The following is a 19,176-nucleotide window of genomic DNA, read 5'->3' as shown; positions in this document are numbered from 1 at the left end:
TGATGTTTTGCCAGTCCCGCTGATATCTAAATGGCCCTTACCCTCCCCCAGTGCAATCTGGCCTCAGCTTCACAGTGACATTTCTGTTGCCACAGTCAGCATCCGTTTGTTCTAGGAAGGAGACAGCCTACTTGATATTCTTTTTTATTAGAAAACAGAAACCCCGAAAGATGTTCGACTCACATTTTATCGGGGTAAAAATGTCATTATTGTTGGGCCCAGCTCCTGTTTGGGTTGTGCGGTGCTCCCTCCCAAGTGGCCTGAAACTTGGAGCTTCCCCACAGCGTGTGGTTTGGAGACCGAGGAATTGTCAGCCTAGTCAGAATACGACGCACCGAGAACCGTAATTAAGTGTGGCCATTAGAATCAACGTGTTCATGCGCCCAAATGGGGGGATGGGGTACATCTGCAGGGCGTGTGAGTAAAGACTGCAGATACGAGGCCTGCCAGGTGCATTGTGGGGGCAGTATCTTGTCACACTCGTCGTCTTGCGCAGATACCTTCCGACCGCCTTATTTTAGCTGTGTCCAGCCAGCTACGAATCGAACAGCCAGAATGCTGCGTGCTGCTTTTCCCGCACACATTCCGGCTGTTCGATTCGCAGGCCCGACGGAGTATTCATTAATTATCCAGCAAAGTGGAGTTTGACGACAGTTGATTGCTAATTATTTTAATCAGCGCGCGCTTCTGGTAATTACGAAGCCACTTTACATCGCGCGCAGATTGAGTTGCGCCGGGCTCCGTTTCGGCTCGATCCAAACAAAAACGGAACGGCAGATTTTTCAGTCGTTAAACAAGAAGGTTTTTTTCCACGGCGTCGCAAGCTGGGAAAATATGCAAATATATCAGCCGCACGAATTCGTAGCGCGAGCCATCGGTCCCCTCGAATACGTTAAGCTGATGACGAGGAGCGTTTCGGTTCACGGGCGAAGGAGTCGGCGCGTCGAGAGGCGGCCTTCGCTTCCTCTCGCTGCTCAGAGCGAGGAAACGCTGCTCTTAATCCCCCTCTTCTGCGCCGCAGGCGGCCCCGGGCTCCGTATTTATAGCCCCTCTGAATCTCCCTGACGATGGCTGACGATGGTGAGCCCGTGCTTCAGACCGGGGCTGCTTGTAGCACGGAGCCGCGGCGGGCTTCACGCCGAACCCGTCTGAGAGCGTGAGGGGCTCGGAGAAGGGAGCGGCGGGTTTGAATGATGCCGGGGGTGAGGGGTGGGGAGGGGGGGGGGGCAGAAAGGCAGCGAAACAGCTTAGCCCCAGATGAGCAAAGGCGGTTAATATTCGCGGATTATCTCCCCCTTCCTGTCGTAGCCCTTATCTGTCAGTGCCCATCCCGCTCGGGGCGCGCGCTCACGGACCCCGGCGATGAGTCACTCAGGATCCGCTTCTCGGGCCAATTAAAACGCTGGTTCCCAGACGGGGGTGCGTGCGGGCGGGCGTGTGGGGGTGCGGCTTTTGCGCGGGCGGCGTGGGGGGTCGTGCGTGTCCGGTGACACGCGTGTGTTCGCGGAGGCAGGTCGATGTTTGCGGGTTTATAGATACGATGGCGTGGCGTGTGTGTTTGCGCGTGCCTGCTCGCACACCCACTTGTGTGCGTTTGGGTCGTAACCCCACAGTTCCCTGAGCGGTGCGCGATCGTGGGGATCAGACTCAGAGCCGTGTTCCTGGGTGCGGCGAGAGAGCTGATTTGACGTGCAGTAGCGCGCGCTGCGTCTCCGGGCTCTCCGGGGACCGCTGGTGGGCTGGGAGAGCGCTGCGCAGCCGGGCTGCTCTGACAGATTGCGAGCGCGGGCCGCTGCCTGTGCAGCGCTGCGTTACGGGGGCCCTAATGAGTCTGCTGACTCCTCAGATGGCCCAGATTGGATTCTATTGACTCGAGGCGGCTCGCTTCTCCTGCTATTGAGTTCTCTGGGGGGTGTTGCGTCTGACAAGCCCACAGATCAAAGCCAGGCGCTCAGGCGCACACAAACGCGCTCCTGAGCACACGGACAGAGGAGCACACGTACGCACACACACATGCAGACAGACCTCAATACGCATATCTATATGCGCGCACACACGCGCACACACACACACACACACACACACATGCACACACACACACACACGCACACACACACACACACACACACACCATGTACATGCGTGCGTGGGACTGTGAGCCAAGGCTTCCTCCCTGGCTGTCTGCGTACCCAGAGTGAGAGAGCACTGAGGCCCAGTCTGATTCCACTGAGGCTCTGCTGCCATTTGAATCACCCAGTCATACTCTCTCAGTCACACTCCTCCATTCATACTGCCTCAGTCATACTCTCCCAGTCATACTCCTCTATTCATACTCCTTCAGTCATAGTCCTGAACTCATACTCCCCCAGTCATACTGCCCCAGTCATACTCCTGCACTCATACTCTCTGGATCATACTCTCCCAGTCATACTCCTCTATTCATACTCCTTCAGTCATAGTCCTGCACTCATACTCCCCCAGTCATACTCTCTCAGTCAAACTCCTCTATTCATACTCCCCCAGTCATACTCTCTCAGTCATACTCCTCTATTCATACTCCTTCAGTCATAGTCCTGCACTCATACTCCCCCAGTCATACTCTCTCAGTCACACTCCTCCATTCATACTCTCTCAGTCATACTCTCTCAGTCATACTCCTCCATTCATACTCCCCCAGTCATACTCTCTCAGTCAAACTCCTCCATTCATACTCCCCCAGTCATACTCTCTCAGTCACACTCCTCCATTCATACTCCCCCAGTCATACTCTCTCAGTCAAACTCCTCTATTCATACTCCCCCAGTCATACTCTCTCAGTCATACTCCTCTATTCATACTCCTTCAGTCATAGTCCTGCACTCATACTCCCCCAGTCATACTCTCTCAGTCACACTCCTCCATTCATACTCTCTCAGTCATACTCTCTCAGTCATACTCTCTCAGTCATACTCCTCTATTCATACTCCTTCAGTCATAGTCCTGAACTCATACTCCCCCAGTCATACTATCCCAGTCATACTCCTGCACTCATACTCCCTCAGTCATACTCCCTCAGTCATAGTCCTGAACTCATGCTCTCTCGATCATACTCTCCCAGTCATAGTATGTTCGTTTGTCTGTTTTTTTTTTTCTTGCCCCATGTCCTGTTACTGCTTCTCCCCCCACCCCCCTACACAACTGCATTCAATTAGCCGCCGCGCACTCCCAGGTCTGCAGCGGGGCGCTCTCTCTAATGAACTCAGCGCATTTCATTTGGCCGCGCTGACACCGGCCTGCTTTATGTGCGCTGCGCCGGGTTGCCAGGTTGGGCTGGCGGTGCGGAGCGCTCATTTAGATTCCCGCGGGAGCCCTCGTCCGCGCGGCTGATCCGCAGCGCCGCGCAGCCCCTCCGCCCCCTCGCTCTGCGGGAGACGACGGCGGCTCGCGGAGCTCCAGCTCCTCCGCGTGGGGGAGGGGCTCTCCAGTCAGACCAGGTTATCAAAGAAATATTGCGGCATGGCCAGGAAAGCAATTAACCTGAGAAGACAAATATTCTGATCAACAAGTAGCAGATGGGAGGAGGGAGAGAGGGGCTCAGGCTCTGGGGCTCCTCCTGTCCTCCGTAAAGGACAAGCACGCTGAAGGTTGGATGGAGCCTGATCCGTGAAAGGGCTCGACCTGTTCAGCAACGGCCATCTCTCTTGGGTGTGTGATTGTTAGGGGGATTTATGTGGAGGGAGTGTGTTTGGATGAGTGTTCAGTGTCTTTATACGAGTGTTGTATGGAGGTTCGATGTCAGTGTATTTAGAAGAGGGGTTGGTGAATTTAGATGAGGGATTCGTTTGTTTAGATGATTGTTAGGAGTGTTTGGATGTAGGGTTAGTGTGTTTATATGTGTGCTGATGTGTTTGGGTAAGGGGTTAGTGTGTTTATATGTGTGCTAATGTGTTTGGGTAAGGGGTTAGTGTGTTTATGTGTGTGCTGATGTGTTTGGGTAAGGAGTTAGTGTGTTTATATGTGTGCTGATGTGTTTGGATAATGGGTTAGTGTGAGTGTTGATGTGTTTCCAAAAGGGTTTGGCATGTTTATATGAGTATTACTGCAGTAAAGGTCTAATGAATTTGAACGTGTCGTGAGTAGGTTTGCATAATGTAAGCGTATTATCCCCAGTAAGTCTTCTGGAGATCTGATCACTGTCTTAGGAAACACACACTCAATAGCACACACACACATTCTAATGCAGACAGAGATACAAACGCGCAGACTCATGCATACGGAAACGCAGAGTGAGGTGCAGGTAGACATATAGAAAGAGCTCGAGCTGCATGCGTGAACTGCGTGTGGATGAGAGAAAGAGAAAGCGGCGGTAAAAGGGAAACGTACATGGATGTGTGTGGGGGTTTGCGAGCTCTCACGTTCTCATTAGTGAGCTCTCCACTCTGGAGCCTCGGCTCTGCCATAGGAAGATTCCCTTTTTATGAATTGATTTGTGCACACCCCATAGGATGAGTGCTGGTCCTGCGTGGACTCTCTGTTTTCAGACAAGCCTCTTTGCATGTTGGTGTTATTAATGGGATCCCAGCCTGACAGAGAGAAACTGGAGAGGGGCTGTGAGCGATGGAGGAGGCTGGAGCAGGTGTGTGTGTGTGTGTGTGTGTGTGTGAGAAAGTGAGAGTGTGTGTGCGTGTGTATGAGAAAGTGAGAGTGTGTGTGTATGTGTGTGTGTGTGTGTGAGAGAGAGAGAGAGAGAGAGAGAGGAAGAGAGTGTGTGTGTGTGTATGTATGTGTGTGTGTGAGAGATAGAGGGAGAGTGTGTGTGTGCATGTGTGTATGTGTGTATGGTATGAGTGTGTGTGTGAGAGACAGAGAGAGACTCAGAATGAGAGAGCGGATGGAATGGGAGCGCATGCGATTAACAGAATGAGTGCAGAAAGATGCATGTGAATGCCAGCGTTGTTGGAAATGCAGAACTCAAAAGAATACTCTGCAGAGCTCACAGCTTGAGAAAATCTGATGGAGGCTTTTTCCTCAATTACCAGTTGAGTTGGGGAGGGTGTGTGTGCACAAAAAGGCAGCAGTGAACGCAGACTAACACCCTCCCACACACACACACACACACACACACACACACACAAAACCCCCCCATTATGCCCTTCATTTCTTTATATTTTTGTTTCATCTGTCACATCTCTGAGATGTGGAGGAATGCAGGCTGTGTGTCAAGGAAAGGGAGCACGGGGGAGAGTGTCTGTGCGCGTCTGTGTGCGCGGGAGAGAGAGGGAGAAGGGAGAAGATGAGAGAGAGAGAGAGAGAGTGAGGGAGAGAGAGTGAGGGAGGGAGAGAGAGAGGCGAGGATCGCTACATCTCGGATGCTGCTCCACTCGAGTCTGCTCTGCGAGAAGCAAAGAGAGCAGTCCGAGCGGCGCTGACGGCGGCAGACAGCAGCAGACAGCCTTCTCTCCCTGATGCCGAGCGCAGCGGCAGGTGTGCCTTACCCTGCCGCCTGATTTCCAAGGCAATTACAAGTGTTGCTATTTTGAGAGGCTGTGTGTGTGCAGGCTGCCCGGAGGACCAGCGCAGCGGGCTCAGCTGCTTTCCTCCCTTCCCGCCGTTCGCCTCCCCCCTGAAAGAACAGGAAGGCGGGCGCAGAGCAGAGGCTAGAGCCATGGACTTTCCCGACAGGTAGATCCAGGTGGACGGTTGGAATATTTTTTTGGTGGGTGGGTGGGGGGGGAGGTCACCGGATAACTACGGCGTATAGGGCAGGGCGTGAAAAGTTTTCGGCAGGGGTTCGGAAGGCCCGAATATCGCGAGGAGGATGTCGAGTTTCGGGAAACTCACGGACTACTTTCACCGGCGCAAGTCCCGGGAGGAGCTCCGGGTGGGGCGGAGGGAGTCGCGGCGAAGCGGCAGCTACTGCTGCACTGTGGCTGAAGCCAGGTAGACAGCGGGAGTGTGTGTGCGTGTGTGTGTGTGTGTATGTACAGTATGTGTGCATGTGTGTGTGTGTGTGTGTGTGTGTGTGTGTGTGTGGTGCCTGTGTGCATGTGCATGTGTGTGTGTGTGTGTGTGTGTGTGTGGTGCCTGTGTGTGTGTGTGTGTGTGTGTGTGCGTGGTGCATGTGTGTGTGCGTGTGTGTGAGTGTGTGTGAGTGTGTGTGCGTGTGCGTGAGTGTGTGTGTGTGTGTGTGTGCGTGTGCGTGAGTGTGTGTGTGTGTGTGTGTGGTGCCTGTGTGCATGTGCATGTGTGTGTGTGTGTGTGTGCATGGTGCGTGTGTGTGTGTGTGTGCGTGAGTGTGTGTGGTGCATGTGTGTGTGTGTGTGTGTGTGTGTGTGTGCGTGTGTGTGAGTGTGTATGTGTGTGTGTGTGTGTGCGTGTGCGTGAGTGTGTGTGCATGTGTGTGCACAGTATGTGTGCGTGTGTGTGTGCGTGTGTGTGAGTGTGTATGTGTGTGTGTGTGTGCGTGGTGCGTGTGTGTGTGTGTGCGTGAGTGTGTGTGGTGCCTGTGTACATGTGTGTGTGTGTGTGTGAGTGTGTGTGCACAGTGTGTGTGTGTGTGTGTGTGCGTGTGTGTGTGTGTGCGTGTGTGTGAGTGTGTATGTGTGTGCGTGAGTGTGTGTGTGTGTGTGTGTGCGTGCATGTGGTGTGTTTGTGTGTGGTGTGTGTGTGTGTGCACGCATGTGGTGTGTTTGTGTGGTGTGTGTGTGTGTGTGTGTGCGCACATGTGGTGTGTTTGTGTGTGGTGTGTGTGTGTGCACATATGGTGTGTTTGTGTGTGTGTGTGTGTGTGTGCATGCATGTGCGTGTGTCCGTGTGTGTGTGTGTATGTCTGCAAGCACTTAAGACTTCACCATTTTATTTTCAGTGATCACCAAGTCAAAAATTTATCTGCAATGTTGGGCAAATTAAATGGAAGCCAAGGTTGAACTTTAGCTCTGCTTTGCAATAATATTTTTAATAATCATGTATAATTTATTTCATGTGTTGATTCCCCATCTTCACAGAGTCTGTGGAGTCTTATATAAGCTACAGTGAGAGGGTTTTTTCTGAATGTTGTTCATTTGTTTTTAACACATTTTCACACAACTGACAAAATGGTGATAATTTTGCTTGCCTCCAAATATTAACACAACACCTTGCAGGTGGCATGAGGAGTTGCGTTCCTTGTTCAGCTACAGAATTCAGTGCCTCAAGTTTTTTTTTTTTTTTTTTTACAAGAACACGATGGACCTGATTGGGAAATTACCCAGCGTATTAAATTATTAAAAGGTGAATCTAATTGGGGGATTATGAGCGGTGCTGTGAATCGCAGGGCAGCTGCCGTGTATACATAAACCAGGACAGCGGGCAGAGTAGCTGGGAATTGTCTGCTTCTGTGCAGAGATTACGGTCCTCGCTGGGGTCTTCGCAGTGCCTGACTGATTGTTTACGCTGGTGAAGGAAAAACCCCCCCACCCCCCCCCCCCCCCCCAACCCTCGCCCCCCCAGGGTGAAGCTGGCGCTCAGTTAGGTCTTATGGAATGGCACTGCCAGAGCTTGGCACTGCATTCTGAAACCAGGAAGGCTTGTTTTTTTTTCTTCTGTTTCCCTTTCCAAGAAGCTGAAGCGCATAAAAGATTTGGGGATGAGCTTTGGTGTCGGTGAAAGGCGAGGTGCCGTTCAGGCATGCGGAGAGCCTGCCGCTGTCCGCGGCGGGAAGGTGCCGTTCGCCAAGAGGGAGTTGGCGAAATTGGTGGTGCTCAGCGCCGGCGGCGACCCGCCTGCGCCTCCGCTGGGCACCGCGCCGTGGCGGCGTTAGGGTTGGGCTCGGAGGCGTCGGAGACGAGCGGGCGTTCGGACGCGAACGGCCCTTTGGCTTCACGCAGCGTCCGGTCAGCGCAGGGGGGAGTCCTCCCCGTGTGCAAAAGCAGGGCGTCACTCTGCTGGGATTTCAGTCATGGGGGGGAGCTTTTAAAGAGCGTTTAGGATTCAAAAGAGCGCAGCGGGGGAATGAGGGCGTGTGTCGTGACAAGCAGCAGGGTGTTTTCAGCTCACACCTCGTGTCTGTGTGTGTGTCTGTGTGTGTTATATTCTGTATGTGTGTCTACGTGTGTTATATTCTGTATGTGTGTCTACGTGTGTTATATTCTGTATGTGTGTCTGTGTGTTATATTCTGTATGTGTGTCTACGTGTGTTATATTCTGTATGTGTGTCTACGTGTGTTATATTCTATATGTGTGTCTGTGTGTTATATTCTGTATGTGTGTCTATGTGTGTTATATTCTGTATGTGTGTCTACGTGTGTTATATTCTGTATGTGTGTCTACGTGTGTTATATTCTGTATGTGTCTATGTGTGTTATATTCTGTATGTGTGTCTATGTGTGTTATATTCTGTATGTGTGTCTACGTGTGTTATATTCTATATGTGTGTCTGTGTGTTATATTCTGTATGTGTGTCTACGTGTGTTATATTCTGTATGTGTGTCTACGTGTGTTATATTCTATATGTGTGTCTGTGTGTTATATTCTCTATGTGTGTCTATGTGTGTTATATTCTGTATGTGTGTGTATATGTTAAAGTCTGTATGTATGTGTGTTATAGTCTATAAGTGTGCATGTGTGTTAAAGTCTGTATGTGTTTTAATATATATTCTAAAGCTTACGTGTGTGTATGTGTGTTAACGCGTGTATGTGTGTGTTTGTGTGTATGTGATGTATGTTAAAGTCTGAATGTGTGTATGTGTGTTAAAGTCTGCATGTGTATATGTACTGTATGTTAAAGCCTGTATGTGTGTGTTTGTGTGTTAAAGTCTGTACGTGTGTGTTTGTGTGTATGTACTGTATGTTAAAGCCTGTATGTGTGTTTAGGTACTGTATGTTAAAGCCTGTATGTGTGTGTTTGTGTGTGTATGTGTGTATGTGATGCATGCTAAAGCCGGTATGTGTGTGTATGTGTTTGTGCTGTATATTAATGTATGTATGTGTTGTATGTTAAAGCCTGTATGTGTGTATGTACTGTATGTTATAGCCTACATGTGTGTTTATGTATGTTAAAGCCTGTATGTGTGTATCCCTGTGATTAAAGTGCAGCCCCATACTTGACACTGATGGATCTATCTCTGGGCGCAATATGCCTGATTATCATTTCTGAATCAGCCATTCATCCCTTGCTCTATTCATCCTGACAGCAGTGTTGCTATAGAGGTGAATGGAGGAGAAAGCACACTGGAGCCTGCACACTGAGGCATCTGAAGCAAAGGCTGCCTATCTGCGTGTGCAACATGGGTGGTGTCTGGGGAGAGGCTTTTATCTGGTCCTTATCGTGCTGCCACATGCTTGGTGCTTAATGTGAATAATCAATCTCTCAGTATAAACGGGAAATCATAGTCAGGTTTTCCAGTGTAATATTATGTTATTTTATAATGGTGCGTTATTGTTTACATTATGAGTATGTATTGTTAATTGTGTGAAAAGATTATTTGTTATTCACAGTATTTTTAGTTATTCTGCTGTAATGTGGCCTGGAATGGGCTATTGCATGACAATATGAATACATTTTAGTGTCTTTAGTGTATGGATGTTTATGCCTCAGTCAGTTAGGCTGATCTTTTTGTTTGGTAGTGCATCTCAAAATCCTTCATAATTTGTGCTTGGCTGACATATTGACTTCTGTGTGTTTCCCACGAAGGTGTGACTCTAAGTGGCGTAAAGTGCTTCAGATCCCACCACGTTGTGCTTCCTGTAAAGACCGGCTTTTTAACCAACCCGTCTCTTTCACTTAAAGATTACACGTTTACACCCCTTCTTCCCAGTGTTAATTTTTTTTTTTTTACAAACTTTATTGTTATTGTAGCTCCATTCCGCACAATTTGCCCGTGTCCTGTATGGGAGTAAGGGGTTGGTTACTATCTCCAGAAGATCACACGATGGGCCGTCAACTTGGACTCGTTTACATTCAGTTGTTGATAATTCATTTGCTAAACGATAAGGCTTTGGTCAACTTTTCCATGTGTTCTGGGCAATTAGCATTTACCGATACACATGCTAGAGGGTAAAATGATATTCCTGCTAGAGGGCAAAAGCTGCTAAATATTAGGACCACTGTGGAACGGGTCATCCCTGTCAAAACACCCACTACATCCAAACAGTCTATTTTGATCAAGCATAAAAGAAGTAGCAGCAGTATATCTGAAGCTTAATGGAAATGTCAAAAATACATAGAATGCCTGGGTGACCGCGTGGGGAACTGAAAGGTTTAAAGGTGGAAGGTGCTTGTGGTGACGGTCACTGATCTGCCCCCCCCTGCGTGATAATGTGATTGTATGAATGCGAGAGCACGCAATGCCATTGATCCAGAGAGCAGCACTGAAAACCCAGGGCTCCTCATGGCCAATTGTGCATGCTCTCATTAAGAAAGAAACACTGTGAAACCCACTGAGAAAGAAATACCAAGCGCAGTCTCTGCTGTTCGTTTTGTAACAGATACAAACACTTTTTGTGAACACTATTAAGGGCAGACTCACTGAAATATTGATGCAGTGACCGCGCAACCACGCCCGAATAGTTAGCAAGCGCAGTTTGTGATGTCACAGAAGCACAAGACCAAGACGTGTGGAGAGCACACAATGTCAGAAATAGAGAAACCTCAGGTTTCAGAAGCTGAATATCTTAGTGACATGGATCAATGCTAACTTGCCAAGACTAAAATTCAAGAAAAATGATTGGAAGAAATTGTCCAACGAATTATCCAACGAGAACAAGTAGTTTTATCATGCAGTTGGATTGGGCATGCCAGTGACAATGCTGAGTCACACATTGAAAATAATTGAATTATGCCATGTTACAAACATTAGTTTTTTGTTTGTTTGTTGCATACATCTTTTGTTTTTTTTCTTTCCATATAGCTTGTACGTAATAATCTAATATACAATGGCACAAACTGAGTACCAGTCTGATTTAGCACCTTGGAGAGTTCCATAGCTGCTGGCTTTCAGACAGCATTGTATGGGAGCTGTCCAAAAGTCTGAATGTGACTGCTGTCCATATTCTACTGCTGTGTGACTGCTGTCCATATTCTACTGTTATGTAACTGCTGTCCATACTCTACTGTTGTGTGACTCTTGCCAATATTCTAACTGCTGTCCATATTCTACTGTTATGTAACTGCTGTCCATATTCTACTGCTGTGTGACTCTTGCCAATATTCTACTGTTATGTAACTGCTGTCCATATTCTACTGTTGTGTGACTGCTGTCTATATTCCACTGCTATGTAACTGCAGTTCATATTCTACTGCTATGTAGGCCACAGCCCACAATCTTAACTGACCTCTTACGGCTAACAGCTCTCAGAGGAGGGAGGGGTGCAGCTGCAGCTATAGCTCACACATGCAATGTGTCACATTTTTTAGCTGTGAAACCTGCCATCGATCATTAGCCATCGGATGATCCCCCACGAGATATTTTTGGAGCGAGGGCTGTGGCGAGTTTTGACGGCGCTCGTGTTGCTATTTCCCTGGTAGCTCAGTCGTGTGCATTTGTGAATCATAGTGGGTGAATCAGGCATAGTTCTTTCTGGTCCTTGCAAGGGTTTAACAAGTGCAAAAGCATCGTAGTCCGTTTTTGGATTTCCCTCTCAGTGTTTAAATCAGGGTTGCCCTCATTGCAATACTGTAGATAATATTCATTAGCGATGCTGAGTTTCATTCTGTAATTCTGCTACTCTTTTTGACATCGGCCCGCTCTTGTTAAGTCTGTAGTGCAGCTCATGCTCTTCTCTGCCGTGTTAGTTTACATTTGACTCTGCGCCTCCTCTCTGCTGTCTGAGCACGCTTTATAAAAATGCTAACGGCTCTTCGTGCTAACCTCTGAATGCTCACGCCTATTTTCTGAATTTCAGCTAGCGGCGATACAATAACATTAATTGGAATCTTGCCTGGTCATTTTTTATTTGGTGCAAAATAATGGAGCAAAAGTAATAATGAATCAAACAGATCAATTGAGAAATATATGAGAGTGGTTGAATGACCAGCAAATTGGAGTAAATCAATATTTCTCGGAACAATTTTAGTATCTCGGTTCATAAAATTGTACCATTACGAAAGAATGAATTTACTAACATGGTTACTGGAGTTGTCTAAATATTTGTCTCTGTACAATTTAATGGGCTAGCCTGTTTAAATTGTAGTGGAAAACAAATTAGAGGTGGCAAGTTCGACGTGATCCTTGTCATCAAGCCATTCCAGGATTCAGTGACTCAGCCCGGTGCTGATGAATATTTTCTGCCTCTGTTAACCCTAAGAGGTATGGCCTACTCTTTCACAGAATGTCTGCTCTCTGGCATGTATAACATGTTAGTGCTGTCTTCCTCTATGCTATACTATACTATACTACACTACACTACACTAAACTACACTACACTACACTACACTACACTACACTATATTATGCTACACTATACTATAACCACTGCCATGTTGTTGACGAGTCTACTTATTGCATGGTTTTTAAATAGACCAAACCACATTACTGCCAGGTTTAAGGTTGTCCTAAAATTAACCACTTCCTGTGGGTGGTAATTTATTATCATCTTTGTGAATCAGACATCTGCATAAAGGTTAGTCATTTTGGTGCAGAAATTTCTGTAGAAAACACAATTTAAAAATGCATGACCCAGACGGCGCTCGTGTTGCTATTTCCCCGGTAGCTCGGTCGGGTGCGTTTTCTACCCACAACGGGTGCTTTGTGAGTCACGCATACTTCTTCCTGGTACTTTCAAGGGTTAAACAGGAGCAAAAGCATTGTAGTCCTTTTGTGGATTCCCCTCTCAGTGTTTAAATCAGGGCTGCCCTCATTACAATACTGTGGATAATATTCATTAGCGATGCCGAGTTTCATATTGTAATTCTTGTTAACATCGGCCAGCTCTGGTTGAGTCTGTAATGTGGCTCATGCTGCCTGGTGCTGTCCCATCATCTCCTGGTTAAATTTTATTTGTGCTCCCGGTCTTATTATTCCCTCGCCTGTCACAGTTTCCATCAAGTGAACACCCTTATTGGACTCCTGAGCATTGAAGAAATAATGAATGCGCGCTTCGATACGCGGGTGCTGTGGGACTGTGGGAGGAATCCGAAAAATGAAATGCCACCGTATTAAGCGAGAGAGCAGATGAGGTTTTCCTTCATTTCACTCTCAAATTTTCGAGATAAAAAAAGAACACGTCTTGATACGCTGTGTATTTCTTCCTGGGAATTTTAATTTTTTGAAGAGGCGGTGGTGATGCCGCATTTATATTGTGTCTTTTCGTGCATTTGCGGCTTTGTCAGGTAATTAATTCTGCATATCGTCTCTAATTATGGATTTGAACTGAGGGCACAGTCATGAAACAAGACAACAGACCCTGTGGTGCTTCATAAGGTAAATGGTAAACGGCCAGTAATCTGGGGCTGTTGAATTTCCCTGCAGTACTTTTTTTTTGGCTAAACAGACCTGCTTTCTTAGATTGCTTTCTGGTACGTGGGTGAATGCCAGTGAAGAAAGCAGTGTTTTATCACTTCTAAAATATTCACAAAAATATCTAATAACTGCCATTGCCAACAACACTAGTTTAGAATGTAGGTTCCCAAAATAGGGCTTGAGAACCCAGAAGGGACAGGAATAGTTTCTGAACATGAAATAGAGCCTGAATCCTTACCTTTAAACTCCCATTTGTCTTCATTAAAAAGCATGTCGTTTATTTTAACAATCTCCATTCTCATTGGCAGTTTATTATATTGCTCTTAATTGTCTCTCAAACTGTAGAGTTCATGACCCCTTAAACAATTTCCATTATTGGAGAGAGCTCAGTTCTGCACTCATTTAGCTTAGTGAATCATAAGAAAATATTTGTTTCTGCCATTTCCTTCCAATTTATTTTCGCTAGCCATGCTGATTGCTGCAACTTCCACTGCCAATTCGGGAGAGCACAGATGGGCCCATGCTGTCCTCTGAAATGTGATGTCACACCCTTGCTTGTCACATCACAGTCTACAAGTTGAGCTTGTACAGACTTGAGTCAAAGGAGGACTCTTCTTCATATAAATAACATTAAAGAGGACATTTTTCCCCATTTTTCTAAGGACTCCATGGGTCCTTGTTTTTGAACCCCTGCTTTATAACTGCATAATCTGCTTGGGAAAACTTTAGTTTTCCAGAGTGGATGATTTCTCTCCCCTATGTGTGCGGTCTTGTACATTTTTCAGAGAATTGAAAAAAAAGTCTTGAAAACGTACATTTTCAGTCGAAGTGTCAATTGAAGATGGCTTGTTTTTTTAAGAAATATTTTATGGATGAATTCATAAATCCAAATATTCTTCCAGCACTGCTTATGTTACCAGCCTATGATGATTTTTGGCATGAGGTATAGAATTACTATGCATGTGTTCAAATAATCTGTGTATTTTATAAGCGAATGCTACAGTCTTGTAAAGATAAATAACATTTTGCTATTGGATATAATTTAAGTTGATAGTTAGCTACAAATTGGTATTTATTGTTCAACTTGTGAGCCTCCACTGGTTAGAGGAATCTGGAATGGAGCTACTTTATTAATGAGCTTATTTATATCCTGAATATAATTCTGTTCAGATCTGCTCATACTTCAAGGAGTTTTAGTAACAGAAAACAGCGAGTCTACAGTCCTGCACATACACACATGCTTCTATTTAAGCTTTTCACATGCTGTTCCACAGTGATGGATGTGACTGTTTCTTGAACTCACATAAATGAAATGCTTCCACCATTTTAGAATTCCATGTTGGTAGGGGTACTTGAATTTCCATCAGATCTGAATAGTGGTATAGTTGAATGTATAATTAAAAGACATTAAGACATCTTAATCGTCCCTCCTTTCTGTAACATTGTAAAAAATCATATTAAATTGCTTTGTCAGTATGTTTTAAAACACTGACTTCACCTTAAACAAACACAGAACCACAGTACAGACAGCACACCGCACACAGGAAATGGGTGTGTGGTGTGTGAGCATGGACTGCCCAGCCTCTCTCTGAATAGAATGTACCTTAGGTCACTCATTGAATTAGCAGAAAGGACTCAGGCGCCGGTCTGTCATTCAATCTAATTTCACTCGGGATTTCAATTCTCGGGAGGCTAAGGAGGTTTAAACCTACAGCGGTGGCCGTTGCTTCACGTTTGTCTCTGACTTTCAGATAATTGCAAAGGGTTGTTCTGCCGTCGCTCGGAAGTGTCATCGTATCGGAAAGAAATGAGCGGTGTAGGACTGGAACTTCTGGGGACTGCCAATCAGCGCCATTTCTAAAAAGGGCTCATTAAGAAGCATGAGCAGTGAACTCATCAGAGGCTGCTAATGTTTAGGAGAATCGCACATTTTTATATGGTAAACGCCCCCTCTGTCTTCATTTTGTCCCCATTAACCTCCCTGAAACTCTTAACCAGGAGAGTCAGACTCCAGTCCTGCAGGGCCGCGGTGTCTGCCGGTTTTCAATGTGTTTCAGCACAAGTGATTCATTAAAGTCTTCGATTGGCTAAGGAGTCCACAGACCTTGATCTCAAGGCCCTAGTTGGCTGCTGATTAAAAGGAGACCACAAATAAACCACAAATGCGTGCAGGCACTGTGGCCCCCCAGGACTGCAGTTTGAGACCCCCTGCCCTAAACAGTGGATCTGTGAGATGGGCTATCTTCACATAAATCGAATGTGCTCTGAATTTAACATGAGGAAATGGCCGGAAATCGAATGAAACCTTCAAGGGCCCATTGCTGTGGACTTCATTGATTTTTCTGCTCTCGCTGTCTTTGTGTGGCCTGTTTGCGTTTTGAGAGCAAATTCGCTGAGGGTCAGGCTGAATTTGTTTGATGTGGAGATCATCACAAGCGGCTAACCACGCTGGGGGTGACCCGCTCGCCTGGCTCGCCCCGCTCCCGGTTGCTGAGGGGGGCGCCGCGGCCAAACCGCTCTTTCGTTGCAGAGGCAGTAACACCAGGGGTCCCTGAACCGCCGTTTTGGTTGCCTTTGAAGAGACGTCGTGTGAAGGTCCACGCGGACCTCCGCGCTGCGATCGCGGAAAAGGTTTCTCAGCGTGAGGACCACTTCCTGTCTGGATGACTCCGCTGCGCTCTGGGGCCTTTCAGCACCAAGGACAGAGCCCTGTGGAGTCACACGCACCATACAGAGCGCCGCTGTAGGTCTCCTCCCTCTGAATCATGGAGCGTACATGGGAACTGGAGAGGGTAGGAGGGGCCAAGCGGCGAAGCCTAGGAAGTAACGGGAACCAGCCTGTACTGCGCATGCTTGAGGGCAAAAGAGCTTGCTGCTCATTGAATACAATGTAGGAATCCAAGGTGATTTAAAAACCAAAGAAAACCTCATCGGTCCATTTTCTGTGATCATAAATTTCATTATGTGCTGAAGTTTCTGAAACAATTATTGTTTTAGCCCAGAAGTGTTGGGGAAATATTAATTAAAATGTGCATATTTTATTACGTAATGCATGTTTTTCAATCTGCCTTTTATATGAAATGTAACGGCTGTCAATCGAGTTTCAAAATACCATCGAGAACATTTTATTTTGCCTTCAAAAAAAATGATTCCCCACTCACTTTAAAGGGAGCTCCAATGTTTATCCCTCAGCACGCGCAGTACAGGCTTACTTCCGGGACTTCACGAACTTAGCTTAGCTGAAGGCTTGCCTGCCTGTCTGGTTAAATATGCTCGTCTGCGCTCTGAATCCGCGCTCCAGACGCGTGCGCGTCGGAGAGCTTTTAATCGTTTCGCGGGCGCCTGTGACCTCGGCCGAGGGTGAGCTCGGAGAAATGGGCCGCTGCGCGCTGGCCTCTCCCTGAGATTATCATCGAAAATATGGAAATGAGTCTCGCGCCGACTCGCGCGGGCCACGCCGCCGCGGCGCATTGGAAATGTCATTATCAACGCGTCCGTGCCCAGAATGGTAGCGCGTTCAGCGAGCGCATTGTTATGGAAGCCTTGCTGAGGTAGAAGCCGCTGAGCGCCGCTCCCTACAATTTACTGTAGGCTCTTGCGCTGCAATGCGATGCGGCTTGCTGTCAAGTCGTCCCTGGGGATGGCAGTGCCGTCAGAACTTTATAGCTGTAGAGGATTCCGTGTATACTGAGCAGTACAGTGCATGCTCATTCTGGAGGGTTCGGCTTAATAGCACCAGCAGAGAGAGCTCTGCAGGGCTGCGCTCTGTTGTGCATCACTGCTAGCTGAGAGCTGAAGTGCACTACTGTTGTGTTCTGGTGTAACACACACACTCACAGAGCTGGCAGAGTGACTGCGATTGGTACGACCGAACGCACTATACAGTATGTGCTTCCATGCACACTACCTCATCACCCTACCTCCAATTTTGGAAAAGATTGTTGTCAAGGATCCGATTGTTTTTGCTTTCTTCCTGAAAGTCACTTAGCAACAGGTTTTGATCCTGAGTTGCTGCATAGCTTGATACGTATGGGTCAACAGCACTGGGGAAGACGCAGTTCTTCTACTCCCTCTTCTACTATTTTGGGTGAGGGGGCTGTTTGGGGGCAAGGGGGTGGCTGCTTCCTGTCTTTGTATTCTCTGCCCCCCAAGTAGTTGGTCGCTAACTGAAACCTGGCTCTCTGTGTATTCTTCTGTGTACATGCGTGCCGCTGTTCATTTGTATGTGTTAGCCTGTGTGTGTGTCTGTGTGTGTGTGTGTGTGTGTGTGTGTGAGAGAGAGAGAAAGTGTGTGGCTATGTGTGTGTGTGTGTGAGAGAGAGAGAGATAGAGAGAGAAAGAGTGTGTGTGTGTGTGAGAGGGTGAGAGAGTGTGGCTGTGTGAGAGAGAGAGAAAGATAGAGAGAGCGAGAGAAAGTGTTTGTGTGTGCATGTGTGCATCTGTGTGTGTGTGTGTGTCTGTGTGTGCGTCTGTGCATGTGTTTGTGTGTGTGTATGTACGTGTGTCTCTGTGTGTTTTCTTTGTGAGCTTATGAATAACACATGCTTCTGTGCTCTCTACCTTCCTGTTAAGATCTTTAACAGATGAATCTTTTCTGTCATCAGGGGGAGGTTTAACGGTTTCCTGAGAGATGAAGGAATGTCTTGTCATGAGAAATAGGGATTTTCCACAGCTTTTCATTGCTCCGTGTACAATCATCACATATTTATAATCATGGTGGGATTTATGCTTTATGAATAGAAAGGCCCCAGTATGGTATATGTCATGTAAAATGCATCACACGTGCTGAATGGGATTATTACAACCATGCCTGTGTGAAAGAGACTGTATTGCTAAGTCATCTTTCACTTTTACTATGTTTTCTATTTTTAGTAAGTTTGTCACTTTTACTTTTAATTTACACAATTGTTCTTTTGTTTTTTCCTGTTCTTATCAACCTCCATTGACAGATCCAATCTCTACACTATGTGTTATATACTATTTTTATCTTCTTTTCTGGTTATTCACTGTTACTATTTATATTTGTATCACATCATAAATCTGTATTTATATGTGTGCATGTGTACTGATTTCATATTTTAATGGAACATAATAGGAGTGGAGTGATTGGAAATAAAATAAACTGATTGTCTCTTTACACATTGTTTTAAAAAACAGAGGGCATAACATGAAGAAGAAGAAAAAATTAATAAATGACGATGGGTCTAGAAACCCAGAAGAGCTTATATGGCTCCTCTCCCTCATCAACAGTAAACAGAATGATAATAATAATAATAATAATAATAATAATAATACAACAGAGCAACTGTTGCAGTCGGCTCTACTCCATGTCTTATCCCGAGCCTCTGTCTTTAGCCGCCCCCCCCATCCTTACGTGCGTTTGGGTGAGGCCGCGGCTAGCGAACCCGACGCCGGCGGCTAATGATTTATGCACGAGCCGCTCGATTGATCGGCCGCGGACTGAATGGAAACGGGGATGAGTCGGACAATCAAAGGCGAGCCGTCCCGGCTCTGGGGGGGCGGCTCAGCGGCACCGCGCGGGGGGGATCAAACGCTCTTTAATGTCCCCCGAACTCGGAGCGGGCTCTCCATTTACAGCGGGACAAGGGGGGGGGGCGGGGGGGGGAGGGAGGAGGGGTAACCGTGCCAATCACCTGGCTCCGGCTCATTGGCCAGCAATCACCGCTCGTTCGTTCTCGTTATTGCAATTACGCTGCCTCCGCTCGTTACTTCAGTTGCGCTGAAATGGGCGCGCTTGTGC

The 19,176-nt window shown here is 47.0% G+C and overlaps 1 protein-coding gene across 3 annotated transcripts in view; it reads left to right on the top strand.

The window, feature by feature from the left end:
- LOC118221053 (ankyrin repeat and fibronectin type-III domain-containing protein 1) overlaps positions 1-19,176 on the top strand; it is a 180,833-nt gene that overhangs the window by 34,730 nt on the left and 126,927 nt on the right. The window contains exon 1 of one of the 3 annotated variants that reach the window (XM_035405661.1): positions 5,174-5,919. The exons of the other annotated variants lie outside the window; for them this stretch is intronic. Within the exon in view, the coding sequence (XP_035261552.1) occupies positions 5,798-5,919 (122 nt within the window). The 5' untranslated portion in view covers positions 5,174-5,797. Of the gene's footprint in view, positions 1-5,173; positions 5,920-19,176 lie in introns of those variants that run through there. 3 annotated transcript variants of the gene reach the window in all.

Source organism: Anguilla anguilla, chromosome 2 (genome assembly GCF_013347855.1).
Source record: "Anguilla anguilla isolate fAngAng1 chromosome 2, fAngAng1.pri, whole genome shotgun sequence".
Classification (NCBI taxonomy): Eukaryota; Metazoa; Chordata; class Actinopteri; order Anguilliformes; family Anguillidae; genus Anguilla; species Anguilla anguilla.
This window is presented reverse-complemented; position numbering and strand designations above follow the sequence as displayed.